Here is a 19,697-nt window from a genome sequence, read left to right on the forward strand (position 1 = left end):
TGTGTGGGGTGCACACATATTAGTTTATTTAGGTATGCATGCATTAGAAATCAGAATTCGAGCTTGAGAAACACAGTCTCAACAGAGGTGTATATTTAAGTACAAATATATATATACATTTTTTATATACATATGTATGTATAAATTCAGAAATGCACTGATTTTTTCAAATATTTAATTCTTTTTTTTAAGCCATTTCTAGACACTCGGCAACTTTATACGTGCCATGCCTGGTCTTTTCTCGCTTTCTTCAGCAGCAGATTAATCGCGTCGGTGGCGAGGGCTGTTTGCAAAATAATTATAATTAATGCAAACAAATTACACAAATTAGAATTTTAAAAGAGTAAAAAACATTTAGGTATCCTCCCCACACCCCTTTCTCCAATGTGTTTAAATCTTTTTTTTTATTATTTATGCATAATGTACTACTGTTACGGTTATATTTGTGTGATGGATTATCAAATAAATTAAGATGGAGGTAGGGCCCACAATGTGGCAGTCTTGTCCGCAGATGTGGAAATGAAGGAAAAGTCCGTTGGATGCCATCTGATTGTAATCGCCTTGTCTTTATGCTTTGCCACAACAACGGATGCGATGTCATTGGCAAGATCACCCTGTAAATCGGTTAGCTTAATAGTGCTATCGTAGCTGCATGTGAGCATATAATACGCCGATGGTGAGAAGCGTATGCATCTAGAAAAAGGAATAAGGCAACAAAAAAGGGTTTCACATTGAGTGAGTTGTATTTTCTATGTTATCTATATGTCAACCACATACCTTATTTCGGCGCTATGCGGATAGAAGCGTTGTATTAGCCTGTTGCCGCGAATGTCGTAGAGGACACAAGCGCTATCTGCGTGTCCTGAGACCAGTAATCGCCCAGTCGGATCCACACAGACTGCAGTTACCGGCGAGTTTTGTATGGCTCCAGCCTGATCGAAAGTATTAACGGCATCGTTAACTCTCAGATCCCAGAACCGTATTGTTTGATCCTGTTGAGTTGCGACCTTTCATTTTTTACTCCTCTTCAGTAAGATATAAGGAATTAAATCTTACCTGCGATCCCGATACGAACATTGCATTGTTCCAGCTATATAACGATGAGATGTGCCCAGTATGGCCACTAAATACCTGAAACGGCATACCCGTCACACAATCCGTAACATAGATCTTGCAGTCGCCAGCCCCGCCGCTGACGAGCAGTCGTGATTTGGTCGATGGGTTGTCAAGGAAACACATGTCCCGAACGGTGCCATCGTGCATATTCAGTTCAACTTCCTGACCCACCAGTTGATTGGTGTCCTTATTGAATCTCATATACTTGATGGTCTTGTCATTTGACCCAGTCGCAATGAGTTCGCCATCTGCCGACCAACATGTACAATATATGGAGCCTCTGTGGTGCTTTGTCCGCTTGCACAAAACGGATGGTGGATAAATATGCTGATCTTGTCTAAAGATTTGATTACAATTACAAATCAGCATACATTTTATGCATATTCAATTTTCATATCACCTTAATTTAGATAGTTGGGGATATTGACAGATGCGGAAGGTTTTTGAATTCGATCCGACCGCATAAAGCTTTCCATCTGGATGAAAATCCACGCTGCGAATCGCCTGTGAGTCCGATATGGTGGTGACTGCCACAAAATGTGAGCGCTCTACATCACTCTATGGAAAAAGAGTGAAATTGTATTATTTACTCGACTTGGAATGTATCCAACTAGTGCTGCTGAGCCAGCCACTCAAAAAGTGAAAGTAAAAAAGGACAGAGTATATAGAGCAGTGGAAAAATATAGAAGCTCAACAAAGAATTTATAATGAGTTTTACGGTCATATGACAAATAAAAATGTATAACATTGTTTACCATTATTATCAGTAAAATAAACAGATTTTAGTTGACCAGACCCCGTTACGGACATGTGCGAACGTGTTTAAATGCTGATCTACTAAATTAGTACTACTGTATATGAGTTGGCTCAACTGTTTTCCATAACATACTTGTGTCGAAATATCCAACTAAACCTAGAAAGGTCGCTGACAACGAGCAATCCATTAACTTCATTTTCTATGTAATTTAAAATAATAACTATTCATGTGAAATACTATTACTATTATTGCATTTCGCAGCCATGAAGACCATCCATCAACGTGGTAAAAAAAAAAATGAAATTTGTTGACACCGTGGATACATAACGGTGAATTGTAGTGCGAATAGAGAAAGTATTTATACACGAATAAATTGTAGTTTCCATGATGATCCTATCAAGCCTGTCTTACTCACATCTTTCAAATTTGTATTCCTTTCGTCAGAATTCATTAAAACTAAATTAATATAATTAAAAAAAACTGTTTACAAATAAAATAAACTAATTTGTTCGATACGCTGAACTGTAAGCTTGGCTTTCAATGGTAATATCTAATCCAAATATGCTTTTGTGTAAAAACATCTAAGGGATAACAAGAGTGACGGAATCAGCGGAATCAAATATGCTAAAGCCCACAAAGCTTAAAGCGGCATAATAACAAGGTTATCGATAGATTTTTAATTAATTATGCCCTGGAAAAATGGGAAGTGATAGATTTCCGGATGCTGCGAAATGAGAAAGAGATTAATCTTATCAGAAAAAAGGCTGGTTCTAACAACGATAGCAAATTCAAGTCTCGTTCACTGCTGATAGAGCGCTAATAGCTGGAGAAGATATGCAACCAAATCTTATTCGAACTTGTAAATTATATTTATCGATAACCCATAAAATTGTCTAAGAAAAAGCCAAAATGGCATCACTGGTGTCTTTCACAAATCACTGAATTAGTTTCAATGAGCCGTTCAATTGAGCGGAACTACTGAACTCAGTGTTAAAGTTTAGAATTAAGCACAATATTCAGTCAACACGGGAGATGGGAAGTGATCGTCAGATAAAGAAGCTCAGAATGTCGGCCTTAGAACAACTTAAAAAGATTACCACCATTGTTGCCGATACCGGCGATTTTGATGGTGAGTTTTATTAACAAACACTCGAAGTTTTTCTTTATTTTTAATCACCTTAAAGTAAATAACATATTGTCTTATCTACATACATACATGTGTGCGTAACTATATACACACACATATATATATAAGTGCATATGCACCTTTTTTAAAGGTTAAATATTTGTATTACATTAATTGATTTATGCCGGAACAACTACTATATTCATCTAGATATTCTTTACATCCACCTAAACACCTTCGATCATCTGTATGTATTAGCGATCATAGCTTTTAGAGTTTTTGAAGTTCAAATCAAAGTTAAAGTCGAAAGTGAGGTCGACATTTGTTTGACCTTATTCAGGTGAATGTATAATGAATATCGCTTGCGTGTTAAATGTTGTAAGCGAATAATCAATTTTAAGCTAAGCTAAGTGAAAAAATACAATAACTATAGTAGCATTGGTATTCGAAATCGGTTCAGTTTTTAAATTTAGCAACTTAAGACAATATTTTTTCATGACCTACCTGTAAGCAGGTGAAAATGTTTGCTCACTTAAATATACCCTTTAAAGTGGGTAAATTATACAAAAAAGTTCTTAAAACCATTGTTTAAGTTAATGTTTATTATTAACATGTTTTCTTTTTTTAGCGATAAATATCTACAAACCTACCGATGCAACGACTAATCCGTCGCTCATTTTATCGGCGTCAACCATGGAACGCTACCAATACTTGGTACGCAAAGCCGTCGATTATGGAAAGACTCAAGAAGGGTAATGTTCTGTGGATATTTCAATGCCACAATTTTTATACCGATTCTTTCTATAATAGAGTTGTCCGATGTATGGTGTAACTGTATAGTCCAATGGAGCTTGGCTTTTATATATTAAAAATAAATAGTTTCATCAAGATAGCTTAAAACTTAGGAATTTCTGCTTTTATACACAAATAAGACAGACTGTTGTTTCAATCTGGCCAATGATACTGATCAAGAATATATAATTGTCAATTCATGACGAATTGCACAACAAAATTATAAAATGCTCTAAAAAGGTATCATTTTATTTTTAGATCGCTGGAGAATCAAGTAGCAGAAGCTATGGATTACTTATGCGTGTTGTTTGGCTGCGAGATCTTAAAAGTTGTACCCGGTAGGGTATCGACTGAAATAGATGCCCGACTCTCGTTCGACACCAAGAAAAGCGTTGCGAAGGCATTGAAATTGATTGATTTGTACAAATCCTTTGGTATTGACAAGAAGCGCATTTTAATCAAACTTGCATCGACGTGGGAGGGTATCAAAGCTGCCGAAATTCTGGAAAAGGAGCATGGTGTGCACTGCAATCTGACGCTGTTATTCTCATTTGCCCAGGCTGTGGCCTGTGCTGAAGCCGGTGTTACACTGATCTCTCCATTTGTTGGCCGCATCTTGGATTGGTATGTGGCCAACACGGACTCAAAGAAATTCGAGGCGACAGCTGACCCTGGTGTCATTTCTGTGACGAGCATCTATAACTACTACAAGAAATTCGACTATAAAACACTTGTCATGGGTGCATCTTTTAGAAATACGGGTGAAATCAAGGCATTGGCTGGCTGTGACTTGCTTACAATTAGTCCATCCTTGCTAAAAGACTTGGAAAACGATGAGGAGGTGTTGAAAACTTACTTATCTGTACCCGATGCCAAACAGCAAGATATTAAGCGCATTTCTGTTGATGAGACCCAGTTCAGATGGTTACTGAATGAAGATCCCATGGCGACTGATAAATTATCTGAAGGCATCAGGAAATTTGCTGTTGATACGGTGAAATTGGAAAATGTTATCAAGAATTTATTCAAGTAAAGTGTTTGCAACGCTTGAATTTTGCATTTAAAACAGGTTTCATGTAAAATGTTTTTAACTTTTTAAATAAAAGACAATTTTTTCTACTGCATTAAACTGAATTCGGGTTTATTTAATGAATGTCCTTTGAAATGCGACTTTTGGCTTATTTTATAGTAGATGTTGGCAGAGTAAATCTGAGTTTCATATCTACTTGAAATTCCATTCGTTCCTCCAAAATGTATTCAGTGCTGGAATGGATCTGAGATATTTAAATAAATCGGCTAAAATATCGATATCTTTTTGGCTCACTTGTTCGATATATCGTCACGATTCTGTCCTCACTTGTAATTAAATCACTTGGGCAACAGCTGTTCTCCACGTTTAAACCATAAACAAGTGGTTTTTAAGAATTAACGAAAATGAGGGGGAAGCGAAGAACTAAAGGCTCTCAGCCAAACAGAACTTCCGTTCGAAGAAATGAAAAGTTTTCGAAAAACAATAATTTTATTCAGAGGAGCAGAGACATGGAACAATTGCATAAAAGGGCAACTCAATATCAGAGCACAGTTTCCGGTGAGGAATCAAAGATGACCGTAAATCAATTACCATCCGTGAAGGATGAAAATGAATTCTACGAGCAACTTGTCAGTGAATACCGATCAGCAGGTAAGTGAAGCTTTCTAAATATTTTCTTTTATGAATACTCAAAATATACATTTCTTATATAGCGGCGCCAACAATAACAGAATCGAATAGAAGCGTTTTACTACGAAAAAAAGTAAAAGATGTTAAAAACCAGGAAGAAAGAGATCCTACAGACTTGAAGCCATACAATTCATTTAGTGAGCGGCTTAATTTCGATCTCACCTCGGATGATATTACCGAAATTATTTCAAAAATTACGAAAGTATCGAAAGCTAAATGGTCTTCGATTGGCAAATTCCAAATTGAAGTGCCAATTTTAAAATCTACGACAAGTCCACACGACAACGATTACAACAAACAACCCCCAGAAACTGTGAAATCCACAGATCTGCAGATAATGGATGTCAAAATGTCATTAGCGGCAAATGTTGCCTACCCACTATCTGCGCTACAGATTGAAATATTGCAGATTGCCAACAATTACCTTGACCTTTATTATCCTCAGCGTACGCACGCTAATGCCGAGGAAATTCGATACGTATACTGCCTGCATGCAGTTAATCATATGCTAAAGACCAGAGCATTAATTTTGCGTAATAATGAGAAAATTGCCGGACTCGTCAAGTATCCAAATCAACCGCTGTGCGATGTCGCAATACCTGATAGCTTAAGGGATCAGGGCCTTAAGCGAATGAAGGCCCTTATCCTATTACCTTTTCGAGAATCCGCGTTAAAAACTGTACAAATTATGGCAAGCTTGCTGTTTCCCAAGCAAAAAGGTTTGTATATAAATTAAACATTTTTTCGTACCCAAAAAAAGCATTTTATAAATACACAAGCTCAATAAATCCTTTTTAACTATTTATAAATAGCTCAATAGATATATTGAGCTTGTGTATTCATTAATAAGCAAATTTTTAATATTGTTGTATTTATATATTTCTAACTTATTTTCATTTTTAGGTCAAAATGCCACCCCTCCGATTGCAAAGTATGATCGTTTTCTTAATGACTTTTCCGGCAACACTATTTATTTCCCAAAAACGAATCCCAAGCCATTTGACTATGAACAAACATTTAGCGGAAATACGGATGACAACTTTAAATTGGGCATACGTTTCACAAAGAAATCAATGTCCTTATACACGGACATAAGTGGATCGGATATATTGATTGCTTCGCCACTGGCACTTCGTATGATGATTAATGACAAGGACCAAGACTACGATTTTCTCAATTCAATTGAGCTACTTATCATTGATCAAGCGGAGCTGTTTATAGCTCAGAACTGGGAGAATCTGCTATACGTGCTGGATCATTTACATTTACAGCCGCAAAAGCTGCCAGACACAAACTGTCAGCGTGTACGCCAATATTGTCTCAGTGGCACATCGCGCTTCTATCGACAAACATTATTTTTCTCATCGCACGAGCTACCCGAATTTCGCGGGCTATTTAATAACAAATGCCATAATTACCAGGGGAAAGTGCGAATTATAAATCAAATTGCACGAGGCGATATTTCTAATGTGCTGACGCCAATCGAACAAGTCTTTCAACGCATCGATTGCTCAAGTGTTGAGACGGCTTTTGATGATCGCTTTCAACACTTCGTTGGCCATATTCTTCCGGAATGCAGCAAATCGGGTTTATCACATTGTCTTTTATACGTACCCAGCTATTTTGACTATGTACGTTTGAGAAATCATTTTAAAAATGAAATGATCAATTTCGTTCAAATAAGTGAATATACAAAAAAGGAGAAAATCTCGAGAGCAAGAGACATTTTCTTCCACAGCGGCGCACCGTTCTTGCTATACTCGGAGAGGGCCCACTTCTTTCGACGTACTCGCATCAAAGGCATACGGCATTTAATATTCTACCAGCCACCAAATTTCCCCAATTTTTACTCGGACTTAATTAATTTAATGCTTGAAGTGAACCAAAATCCACGAGATGGCTTACAAGATGTAATGAGTGTCAAAGTCTTTTACTCGAAATTCGATACACTTAGTTTAAGTAATATCGTTGGCAACGAGAATGCTAGCAAATTGGCACTAGGCACAAATGATTCATACCTCTTTTCAAATAAGAAATAATCGTTGTAAAAACTTGTTTAAATTGAATAAAAATATATTTTATGTGAATTGAATTGCATCTTGTTTTAAGCAAAAACAAGTGGTACTTCTTATTAAGGGGAAAGTTCATTATAGCTGAAACATAAGATACGAAATGGCTTATGGTAGAAAATTCATAGTACTTCTGATCGTAAAAGCAAAATAATTTGGCTAATTAATTCGGAAGAATCACTTTGACCGTTTATTCGTTTGTGTAAGATTACATCAAGCATGGTTCTACGATCTCGAAGGGAAAAAAGGTTTCTTCGTAATAGTCAACAAGTCAAGTCACCGAAGGACAAATAGCAGAAATGATGTACAGATTGTATTTGATCTTTAGATCTTTTACAAAATCCATATTTAAGAATAGGACGAACAAGTAAAATATAAAGAGTTCCATTATCGTAGAGATCGTCAAATTCTTTGAAACTGAGCCGTCGAAGAAATATCCTTTCAAATTTCGATTTCTGATGTCATTAAAAAAATTCCAAAAATGCAATTTGCCTATAAAGAAATTATTTAACATTTAGCACAATTAAGTTTTAATAATCGAAACTTGTTTTGAAAACGATTTGGATCTGTTTTGAACCTTTGACCAGAATAGAGTTAACGGTTTTATCTTAAATTTTTAAAATTTATAAAATCAAATTAGTATACGAGAGGTTCATGTTAGTTAATATATACAATTAATAACATTAAAATATTTACCCCAAAATATTATTGTTTTACTTACCATTTCGAATATATTTTTTAAATAACAACAATTGAATAGTTTTTATGGAAATTATTTATTTATTTAAACCATTTTTGTATAACCCGTCAAGTCAAGAAAGTGTGTGTTTTTTTTTTGTAATTACTTTCTAAATCAAATAATTAATTTTATTCATATTGGATACAATTTGCAATTTCAGGTAACAGGGCTGTCTGAGCAATGAATACAAGATTTGATAAAGGTTTTACGATATAGACATCCTTGAGGATCTCCTGGATCGTTCGTTCGTTCCAATGACCAAGACCTTTACCATTTATCAATGACGGTATCAGGAACTAAATACACACAAATAATATTGTCGATAATTACCAATATGTATAAATGTAACCAACAAAAAGTAAAGGAAACCAAAGCGTTCTGCAAACCAAATTTTATAACGAAGGGAAGGGTGGGCAGTATACAGTAGGACGTCAGCAACGGTTTATTCAGCCAACTACATGACGACTACATTTACGCTTCATTTAAAAAGTAGACCAGTAGAGTTCGGGGTTCAGTGTTTATATTTCGTTATCATGGATATCTTACATGCTGAATTTGAAATATGAATTCAATCGTTTTAAAAGTGTGTTTTTTTTTTCAATATTTTTTGTTTGTGGTGTCAAAATGTAGTAGACCATAATGTACAGCAATTGATCTCTCTTTCGGAATTCACATTGGAATTTTGTTTGGCACACTTGTTTTTTATCAAACATTTAACAACTTCACATACTTTCTATAGAGCAGGGATGGACTAAATTAATTTTAAATTAATGGGGGGTGTGAGTCATCCAATTAATGAAATCGGGGATTTACTGTATAAAATAAAACAATAAATTATTTATAAATTTATGGTGTAGGCATATGTTTGTATATGTTTCGATCGTCAAACAGCAGCGAGTTGCAACAAAATGCGAGCGAGCATTCAAAAAAAGATGAATTTTTGTAGGATTAGCGATCGTCAGCACTGTTTAATTCAATGGGTTCTCTGGCGCTCATTTTAGTTTCGCATATTTCTAGTAATGATTATGTTGTTTGTAATTTAAGGTTTTTATTTGACAGCGTCTATAATTGTTTAATAACAGAGTACATAACGTAAATTTTAAATGAATTTTCTAAATAAAAACTTGTTAGATTCTTAATTAATTCTGACTTTTTTTTTCGTTTAAACAGAAAGTAAAAAACTTGTTACACTAAACTGCGACACAAATTGGATGATTGCTATCATGTTAGTATATGCCGTAAAAATAAATACCACGGACGTTATCTATGGACCCCAATTACCATAATTTACCGGAAAAGTATAGCAAAGCGGAACGGAAGCTTGAGCTGTATAATAAGTAACCTACCAATAAAGTACACACTTTGTTCATAAGCTGACTGTTTTTGTCTTTATCGATCCACATTTTGAATTCCTACTTCTTATATACTATGGAATGAACCAATATTTTTCTAATTTCAAAACGGAAGTCCTCGCCTGACATAAGACTACTTAGTACATAAATAAATTGAATACAAAATATATATCCGCTATTCCATCCATGATCAAAGGCAGCTAAACCAATTGTTGTTGAATAAATAAAATATATATATGCATGTGTGTGTGTTGTATATATGTATGACATCTACATATAATTAGGATTTTAGGATTTATCTAATATATTGAATCATTTTCTTGTTTTATTCCTTTTCTTTTCTTTTTTTTTTGTTTTGTTAATAATGACCCCTAAGTGAAGAAGTATTTACATAGATTCATCGTTTTTGTAGAAAATGTAGGGTTTTGTTGACTTTTTGTATTGTAAAATAAATACAATTTGAATTTTTCACATAATAGATACTACAAAATCTATGATTTGAACTTTTTTTCTGTTTTTTTTTTTTTTGTTACTTTTTTTAAGTAGAGAAACTAAACCTGTAATAATCAACTTATAAATGTTTATAAAAATGATCATCACTGTTGCAGCAATAATCTGCTTATGACATTTGAATGTTATCGAAAAATGACATTTTGAAATCTTTTTGAAACTTACGTATTCGTGTATTTGAATTCGAAAACAATGAGCGATTCTGCTTAAGGCATCGTATGTACAAAAAGCAATGCCATGTTATATGTATATAGAACATATTCAAAATAAAAAAAAAATGTATTATGTGTAGGTTTCTGTAATTAATCGTTAACTCTCATAATCTATTGACCAGTTCACGGTGTTTCTTTGTATAAATCATAGAGTAAAAACGATCTCTTATTAAAATATCACGCGTGAATTTTTTTGTTTTCTTTTTTTTTTAGTAATATTCGGAAATAAGTCTATTTTGTAGTTGGTTGGTTGGTTGGTTGGTTAAAGTCGTTACTTTAGGTATTTGTTTCTGTTTTATATTTAGTAACACTTTATGCTAGTTAATTAGAATAATGATGTTGGGCTTAATGATTATAAATATATTCTTAAAGCATCATAGCGTACAGCAGGCCAAAGTATACAGCCCACATTAACACAATCCCATGCATTTTATATATAGCGCTCTCACCATCTGCGATTTTTCTAGCAACAAACTTCAATGTTTCATCTAATAAAACTACAGGAATTGAGAATTTCATCACAGTTATCCATTCCTCTGTAGACAACGGTGTCACTTGGAAGACGGTCTATAAATATATATTCAATGCTATTATCATGGCAAAGGCAGTTGTTAAATATAGACTTTCACTTACGGAGAGGACTTCAACATATAGAATAACAAAGTGAAGAGTGAAAGAAAGGGCCATTGAACCAAGCAACCACAAATTGCACCATGGCGGCATTGTTACCAAAGACTGATTCTCAGATAAGCTGACAAAGAGAAAACATATTAATCAAGTATGAGTATAATAGTTCTTAGCAAACAACCAATTTTACCTGTTCATGGCGTTCAACATTTCAATGGTTACCAGCACGGACAGGGCCATGGTCATTGCGTGTGGATCAGTGAAGATTTTGCAATCGACACCTTTGAATTCATCACCACCGCCCAAGCAGGCAAGATGGTGAGTCAGTTGCCAGTAGTTCAGACCGGGTCCCTCGGCAGAGAAGATGAACCACCAAGCGGCGGCACCGACCGTTGCTGCACCGACGTAGAAACCAATCGCCATGTAACTATATTCAAAGAAAATACCATTATAGATACGGGCAAATAAAGAAAAAACATTTTAATTAAGTTTGCCAACCGGAAGAACAGCCATCCAGAGATTAAACCTTCGTCAGCCTTCCTTGGTGGTTTCTCCATAATGTCCAAGTCAGGGGGATTGAAACCAAGAGCTGTAGCTGGCAGACCATCAGTGACCTAAATGACAAATGACAATAACATTTATGAATCATTAAGCTGATCAAAATGAATAGGCATTTTATAACGTACCAAGTTAACCCACAAGAGTTGAACGGGAATCAAAGCCTCGGGCAAACCCAGAGCAGCAGTTAGGAAAATGGAAACAACTTCGCCGATGTTGGACGAAATCAGATAACGAATGAATTGTTTCATGTTGTTGTAAATAGCGCGACCTTCTTCAACAGCCGACACAATGGATGAGAAGTTATCATCGGCCAAGACCATCTCGGCGGCGGACTTAGCGACAGCAGTACCAGAGCCCATAGCAATACCAATTTCGGCCTTCTTGAGAGCGGGGGCGTCATTGACACCATCACCTGTCATGGCGGAGATTTCATTCATGCCCTGCAAGAACTCAACAATCTTCGATTTGTGCTGGGGTTCCACGCGCGAGAAGAGACGAGAACGGGCAACGGCGGCTTTTTGTTCGGCTGGCGACAGATCATCGAATTCACGTCCCGAATATGATTTTCCGGTTGTATCCTCATCCTCGGAGAAGACGCCAATGCGACGGCAGATGGCCTCAGCGGTGGCCTTGTTATCGCCAGTGATGACAATGACACGAATGCCAGCGGCACGGCAACGAATAATCGAATCGGCGACCTCTTTACGTGGTGGATCCAACATGCCGACGACACCGACAAAGGTTAGATTCACTTCATATTGATAGAATTTGGTTGAGTCACCCAGATCCATTTCCTCGGGACGCATGGGACTGTCGGCAACGGCAAGGGCCAAGCAACGCAGAGTATCGCGTCCGGTACCATACTGTCCAGTCAGGGCCAGAATCTTGCTCTTGAGTGCGGAGGTCAGTGGCACCTTGGATGTGCCGACGCGGGCATGTGTGCAACGCTCGAGGACACCTTCGGGTGCGCCCTTGACAAAGAGTTTGGGGCCAGTACCCAGACGAGAAGCCTTCAGTGGTGTGCAGTACGAGGACATGGATTTACGATCGCGGGAGAACTCCAGAGTGAATTCCTTCTTCCATTTGGTCTCAATCTCGCCGCGGCACGCAATGGCAGTTGAGCGACGATCCAATCCGGCTTTGTTAACGTTGAAGGCATTCAGTTTCTCGGCCAGGACAATCAATGCAGTCTCAGTGGCCTCACCGACCTTCTCAAAGCAAGACTTGAATTCGTTGAAATCAATGGCGGAATCATTGCACATAATGCAAATAGTGGACAGTTCGTGCAGAGTATCGTAGTCGCTGGCCTTAGCTCTTTGGCCGCCCAGGAACAGTTCACCGATGGGTTCATATGTGGAGCCAGTCAATTCGAATTCCAGGAAGCTGCTGTCATTGCCCTCGACCTTGTCGAAGATGAACATGCGGGAAACGGACATTTGATTTGTGGTTAGGGTGCCAGTTTTATCGGAGCAGATGACAGATGTGCAGCCCAAGGTCTCGACAGATGGCAGAGATCGGACAATAGCGTTCTTCTTTGCCATGCGACGGGTGCCCAAAGCCAAACAGGTGGTGATGACAGCTGGCAGACCCTCGGGAATAGCAGCGACAGCCAGGGCGACGGCAATCTTGAAATAGTAGATGGCACCCTTGATCCAGGAGCCGCCATGGGCGGGATCATTGAAATGTCCAATATTGATGGCCCAGACAGCAACGCAAATGATGGAGATCACCTTGGACAGCTGCTCACCGAACTCATCCAATTTCTGTTGCAGTGGTGTTTTAATCTCTTCAGTTTCAGACATTTCAGTACGGATTTTACCAATAGCAGTGCTCAGGCCAGTGCCAATGACGACGCCACGTGCCTTGCCAGCGGCAACATTTGTGCCGGAGAACAGAATGTTCTTTTTGTCCTGATTGACGGCGCGTGGATCGGGAATAGCATCGGTGTGCTTGATAACCGAAACAGACTCGCCGGTAAGGATGGACTGATCAATTCTCAGTGTTGTCGAATAGATGTGAGTGAGGCGAATATCAGCTGGGATCTTGTCGCCCACAGACACCTCGACCAGATCACCGGGCACAATCTCTTTCGCTCTTACTTTCTGGATACCAGACTTATCTTGACGCACTACTTTGCCCATTTCGGGCTCGTATTCTTTGAGTGCCTCAATTGCTGATTCGGCATTTCTCTCCTGCCAAACACCAACGACAGCATTTGCTATTAGAATAAGTAATATGACTAAGGGTTCTACAAATGCAGTGAATGTGTCTTCATGGTCTTCAAATAGCGCTAATACCTATAATAGAACAAAACAAATGTATTTTGTGTTAAAAATTTCAATCCTTCTGAAAGTAATTACACACAATTAAGAGAGGCTGTCAGGTGAACTATTCAAATTTCACTATTCCCTTAAAAGCTAGCTGACAATTTGTCCATTTTAACAAGGATAGCTTTCCAGCTAGATAAGGATCCGATCAGAATCATCTACAGCAAGAATAGGGATATATTTCAAGTTTTATTAAGATAGCTTTAAAACTTAGGGACTTGTTCACACACAGACCAACGGACATGGCTACAGTGAAGCTGATCAGGAATATATATACATTCAATTCAGGTTTCACAACATAATTGTTATACCATAATGAGAAATTTCCGCTAAGTTTACTATTGAGCTTCTTTTTAATTTAATTTTGAATATTTCTGTGACTTGTTTAACAATTTGGCCATTTAATTTTTAAATTCAAATTGGAATTCAGGATAGGGGCTCGATTAAAAATATATACTAGTGAAAAAGTGACTCAAAACGTCAAACAACTTACAAATGATATTATGGCTGCCAATAGCAAAATCTTCACCAGAAGATCGTCGAACTGCTCTAGAACTAACTGCCAAATGCTTTTTCCTGTAATAATAAAAATAAATTAATACACCAAATTTTTTTTTAAATACTATATTCAGTTGGAGGACATTGTAAATGTGCCCAGCAAGGTCGATAATTGCGTACCTTCCTCAGTTGGCAATTCTGAAAATAAAAAGAAAATCGAATTGTGATTATTAAAGTCAATAATTATAAAGCTGCTCAGACTATCGCCATATATGCTTACCATTAGGTCCATATTTCTTCTGGTTTGCCTTGATCTGATCAAGAGATAGACCGCGTTCTGCATCTGTGCTAAAGAAGGTCAGAGCTTGTTCGACGGTTTTTGCGTGACCGTCTTCCATTTTGAATCGTTATCCTTAGCTTACAACACCCTGCAAAAAAATACAAATATATAAAAATATTATTTGTTTTTAATTCGATTTAAGCAACATTTCGTTATAAATAAAATTATTTAATATATACTTGGAAACCTTATATTTTCAGAAGCGTCTTTTAAGGAAGTAAGCACAAAAACGCGGATATCGTGAATATCAAGGTTGAAAATACCAAAGTTAAGTATTTATTCAATCAGTTTTAAGCAGATTTTGGTATATTCAAAACAGATGCAAAACAAAAGGCGAGAAACTGGTGATTAATATTCAAGAAATATAGGCCGGTTAGTACGACCAAATTATACATTTTTCTTTTCTTTTTAAATACTGCAAATTTAAAATAAACTTTCTCTTTTTGCAACTAATTTTAATTTTCGGCCTGTTTATGAAATTTGCATATTCAGCTGTGATCAGAATACGAAAAGCATAAGAAAACAGCAAAACAAAAACCAGCTTGCAGTCATTTTTCGCAACAAAGACTCATTTATTGCGCTTTAATTATTATAAACGTATTATCAATTTCATGATGCGACTGAATCAGATAACACTTTTTGATTATTTTTTTTCAATTTATGTTGCAAATGTATCTAAAATCGCTTTCCCCACTCATTTCTTTTTTGTGGTTTTCCACATTTTTTTTTTGTTAAGTCTAAAGCTTCCAATTGGAAAAATTATATGCGTGCTAAAGCTGCAGCTTCTTCTGTGCATTTTTATTTTACACTTTTTGGATCAGCAACAAACACACTTGTAAATAATGTAAGTACATAGGCAGGTATATACGTGTGTGCGATTAGAATGTATCGCAAGACACTGCGAAGTGCTGCGAAATGTGTATTCTCGATAACAGATAAAGAGAGACAAAGATCCACCAATAGTCACCTGAATGACATAGAAAACATGTGTAAACGGTTACTTTATGTTGTATGTGCATGTGTATTTCAATATCCACAGATAACAATGAGACACGTGTATTTAAAAGTATATGTACGTAGTACACACGTATATGTGTGTGTCTTATGAGTAGAACTGACACAGTCCACACACATACACGTCATGTATAAATGCACGATGGAAATAGAAATGGTTATACTTATTTTTATTTTCATTACCACTTATTTTGATTTATTTCTTAGCAGCGCTAACTTATGAGATTCACACACGTGTCACTTTTGCTCAGTAATGCAATATTTGCGAATCTGTGCCTAATTTTATTTACAATCATTCAAAAGTGAAAAAACTTGACGTGTTAAGTACTTAATTTTGACTACAGTCAATAACTACACAGGTTTTATATGGCCATGGCGATTTCTTTCTATTTTTTTTTGTTCTAAATATACGTATATGTGTACTGTAACTAAAATGCAGTTTTAGGCCGTTTATTACTGAATTTTCCGGCGCAGTGTTAACTATGACATGACAATATCGAGCGCAGGGCTGCTTAATAAACTTATTGAAGTATCGATAAGAAAAAAAAAGTGTGGTGCCATAAAAGTAAAGTTTTTTTTAATTACACTTATTGGCAATTGAATGAATGAGTCGTGACAAGAATTTAAGTAAATTATTTTGTAATCGCAATGCTACATTTTGCAAATGAATAACATTTTCGATTTAAATGCGATTAGAATTTTGTAAATTTAACTCAATCTCAAGAATGAACCTGATTATTAGATTTTGTAGCTTGTAGGAAAAAGTCGCGTGACCGCTCCGATAAATATTTTTTCTTCCGATAGCCTTTCAGGTTTCCCAATTATCGATAATAAAAAAGGATTTTCGACAGCAATTTTTTGAAAGACCCGCTAAATATGAAGTTCAAAAGTTTGAAATTCTTAATATTTTAAAGCACTAACTGCCTATTTGACTTTTTTAATTCTCTAAATTCCTAGAGACAACATTCCTAATTATTTAGACCTAAGTCTTTATTAAATTTATTTATGTACATACTATGTACGTATGTGATACCTGCTGCAAAAAAACAGGGATTTCTACCAGGTTACATCACCAATGCCTCAAAACTGAGAGGCTGCTTTGCATAGAAATAGCTACGCCGACGAACATGGCTGAGAGACAGACACACGCATAGATAGACAGACAGGCAAATGTATGTGTGTATGTTTGTATAATATGTGTGTAGATGATTGAGTGTCAAACGCACGTATTCGACATTGACGTCAAACAATTGAACCATGTGCGGTCCCCGCTGTAGTTGACAACTTGAGCAGTACATTTCAAAATTTTGCAGTTATTTAATAATTTGAAGAAAAGAGCACAAAGTATGTTAGTCCTTGAAAATATTTAAATATATTGCACAAATTAAAATTTTATGAACAGTTTTAATAGGGTATTTATAATATATATATATTTATATATATATAATTATCTTTTTTAAGTTTAAATATTAGCTTTTTGCTCTGAAAATTTTATAGCAATCGGACAATAAACACCAAAGTTATTTAAAAAACTTTTTCATAGTGTGATGTAGAGGGAAGAAGAAGCATACTAAAGATCAGCCAAAAGCGCGCAGCTTTTATTGTGTGTGCTTGTGTGTGTGTATGTGTGTGTGTGTGTGCATATATGTGTTTTTGTGTTCAAATGTATTTTAGCGAAATTTCAAGCTGACTACAGGGTGTCACCCAGGCGGACACTCTCCCATTTAGATTTTACCTGGACTAGTTACACACAAAGAAAATTAGCACACCGATCACCGATGTAGGTACATTGTAGAAATGAGTCTAAGTGTGTACTTGGCCATAAATTAGTGCAGATATTTATAGTATATACATATAGTTTATGTATGTTGCACTTAAATACACAAACAAAGAGATCAATGTAAACAGGAACTCTCCCTGAAGTATATATACTATTTACATGCCTGGCAGCTTTCTCTGCAATATTTACATATATTATATATTTCATATATACAAGAATTATACTCACATACGTATATATATTATATATTAGCTTGTGTTCCGGAAAAAATATATGTATGTCTGTATATTTCGAGTCTACAAGATATTAGCTAAAAATAGAAACCTTTGCTGCTGAATCTATACAAGTCTTGATGTGTGTACCTATATGTACTGTGCGTGTGTGTGTGGCATAGGTACAAATGTACCTACATACATACACTGTACAATCAAGTACAAAAGTGCACTCAAATATGATTGTTCATAACTACATATAATTGCAATACACGTATTTTACACTACATATGTACAAATATACATACATATATGTAAATTTGAACACATGTAAATAGGTACATATGTACATGCTTTAAATGTACATATTTACAAAGTTTCTTCATACTTACACCTGCTATACAAAAGCTTTCTTATTTATAATTTCTTATTTTTTTTATTTTTTTTGTTCAAATGTGTTGTTGCCGTCTTTGTGTTGTCACTTAGATCACAACAGCCAAATGGGTTGCATAATCAACGTATTCTCACCCATACAGATACAAGATTTGGCATTTAAATAAATCAATTCGAATGTATGTATTTTTGTTAATACATATAATATCTATGCTTAAAAATAAAATTTTTGAGTATGCTTGTGGAAAAGATTTGGCAGGTAATAGTTGGGTTGATTTAATATGTATGGATGTATATATGCGCGTATATATTTGAATTTTTTGGATTTTGGCAACACTTGATGCATGTATGTATTTATGTATGTGTGTATGTATGTCACACTTGCGAGCGTGGCCACAGTAACAGGTGCATAATATTTTATAGTTATATACATACATACGTACATGGCCAAGTTTTGAGGAGTAAATGACTAAATATTAAAAAAATTCAGGGTAATTCGGCAGGTTGAGGGAGCTTTACTCTCTTATATATATGTCTGTATATAGGGAAGGTATGTACATATGTATGTATTTTTCCACATATATATATATGTGGTATATCTATATATGTGCTCCTGTCGTATGAGTGGTGTGGATCAATTAATTGTAAATTTCCAATATAGTTTATAGATTCAACAACTTTTTTATATATATATATATTTTGCAGGATACACTTTTGAAACACAAACTTGATATGCGTAAATAAATATATATTATTGCCTATATATATTTATATATTTTTTTATTTGTGTGCAAATAGTTTTATATGTACATTTGCAAACAGAAATTTGCACTTTTTCGTTATTTGAAAATTTTTTAAATTATTTTTTCAATGTTTTCATATACAATATTCTATGTATATGGTATGTAACTTGTATAGTTGTAGATTTTTATATTTGTACACTAATTAGGAACAATGGTTTATTTGAATTGTTGCAATAAATCAACAAAACTTACAATTTGTTTTATGTTAACAAAAATTTCGGTATTATATAATATCTTTTAGTCAAAAGACCAAGAGCTAACACAAAGATCGCGCTATTATAACGATCAACGGCAACTGAACGCAAGGAGAACGCTGCTTGATGAGAGTGTCTATTTGAATTACAAAATTCATATATTTTGGCAAAATTCCCAAAATTAGATACACTCTCTATTTTGGCCTGGGAAAATACTTTTAGCACGCACAAACTTTTAAGCACTTACCGTCTATTCGAAAATTTCATTCGCTTGTGTTAGTGTCTATTCACACATACATATATTTGTACCTATGCATGTGTATGTTTGGATACATTCATAAATAAATACATACATATGCACATATATGAATAAATATCTGTAGCTGTGTATGTTTATACATACATAAATATTTATGACATACCCAAAAAAATTCTACACATGCACACAACACACACATTTTCTGAACATACATATTGCATATGTAATACATAATGTAAGCGTATATACATATATATATATATATATATATATATATATATATATATATATATATA

General features: G+C 35.4%; 4 protein-coding genes across 9 annotated transcripts; 2 read left to right on the forward strand and 2 right to left on the reverse strand.

Moving 5' to 3' along the window:
* Positions 1-423: 423 nt before the first annotated feature.
* LOC6560016 (WD repeat-containing protein 47) lies at positions 424-2,324 on the reverse strand. Its single transcript, XM_001987004.2, has 5 exons — positions 2,289-2,324; positions 1,517-1,674; positions 1,057-1,453; positions 778-992; positions 424-693 (listed from the first exon to the last, which is right to left on the reverse strand). The coding sequence occupies exons 1-5, from the start codon at positions 2,322-2,324 to the stop codon at positions 468-470; spliced, it is 1,032 nt and encodes a 343-aa protein (XP_001987040.1). The 3' UTR covers positions 424-467.
* A 494-nt stretch (positions 2,325-2,818) lies between these two features.
* On the forward strand, positions 2,819-4,925 carry LOC6560668 (probable transaldolase). The gene is made up of 3 exons (XM_001987005.2): positions 2,819-3,002; positions 3,628-3,751; positions 4,050-4,925. The coding sequence occupies exons 1-3, from the start codon at positions 2,906-2,908 to the stop codon at positions 4,822-4,824; spliced, it is 996 nt and encodes a 331-aa protein (XP_001987041.1). The 5' UTR covers positions 2,819-2,905; the 3' UTR covers positions 4,825-4,925.
* Positions 4,926-5,161: 236 nt separating this feature from the next.
* LOC6560669 (U3 small nucleolar RNA-associated protein 25 homolog) lies at positions 5,162-7,621 on the forward strand. The gene is made up of 3 exons (XM_001987006.2): positions 5,162-5,472; positions 5,535-6,230; positions 6,415-7,621. The coding sequence occupies exons 1-3, from the start codon at positions 5,226-5,228 to the stop codon at positions 7,548-7,550; spliced, it is 2,079 nt and encodes a 692-aa protein (XP_001987042.2). The 5' UTR covers positions 5,162-5,225; the 3' UTR covers positions 7,551-7,621.
* Positions 7,622-8,337: 716 nt separating this feature from the next.
* Positions 8,338-19,276, reverse strand: LOC6559121 (calcium-transporting ATPase sarcoplasmic/endoplasmic reticulum type). 6 transcript variants are annotated; one of them, XM_032734384.1, is made up of 10 exons: positions 19,141-19,276; positions 14,687-14,834; positions 14,587-14,604; positions 14,402-14,484; positions 11,707-13,878; positions 11,519-11,634; positions 11,211-11,447; positions 11,027-11,144; positions 10,843-10,960; positions 8,338-8,615 (listed from the first exon to the last, which is right to left on the reverse strand). In XM_032734384.1, the coding sequence occupies exons 2-10, from the start codon at positions 14,802-14,804 to the stop codon at positions 8,587-8,589; spliced, it is 3,009 nt and encodes a 1,002-aa protein (XP_032590275.1). In that variant the 5' UTR covers positions 14,805-14,834; positions 19,141-19,276; the 3' UTR covers positions 8,338-8,586. The 6 variants fall into 6 exon arrangements, with proteins under 6 accessions (XP_032590275.1, XP_032590277.1, XP_032590278.1 ...); XM_032734386.2 differs by lacking the exon at positions 19,141-19,276 and adding an exon at positions 15,944-16,264; XM_032734387.1 differs by lacking the exon at positions 8,338-8,615 and adding an exon at positions 8,823-9,131.
* Between the last annotated feature and the right edge of the window lie 421 nt (positions 19,277-19,697).

This window comes from Drosophila grimshawi, unplaced genomic scaffold (assembly GCF_018153295.1).
Source record: "Drosophila grimshawi isolate 15287-2541.00 unplaced genomic scaffold, ASM1815329v1 contig_1369, whole genome shotgun sequence".
Classification (NCBI taxonomy): Eukaryota; Metazoa; Arthropoda; class Insecta; order Diptera; family Drosophilidae; genus Drosophila; species Drosophila grimshawi.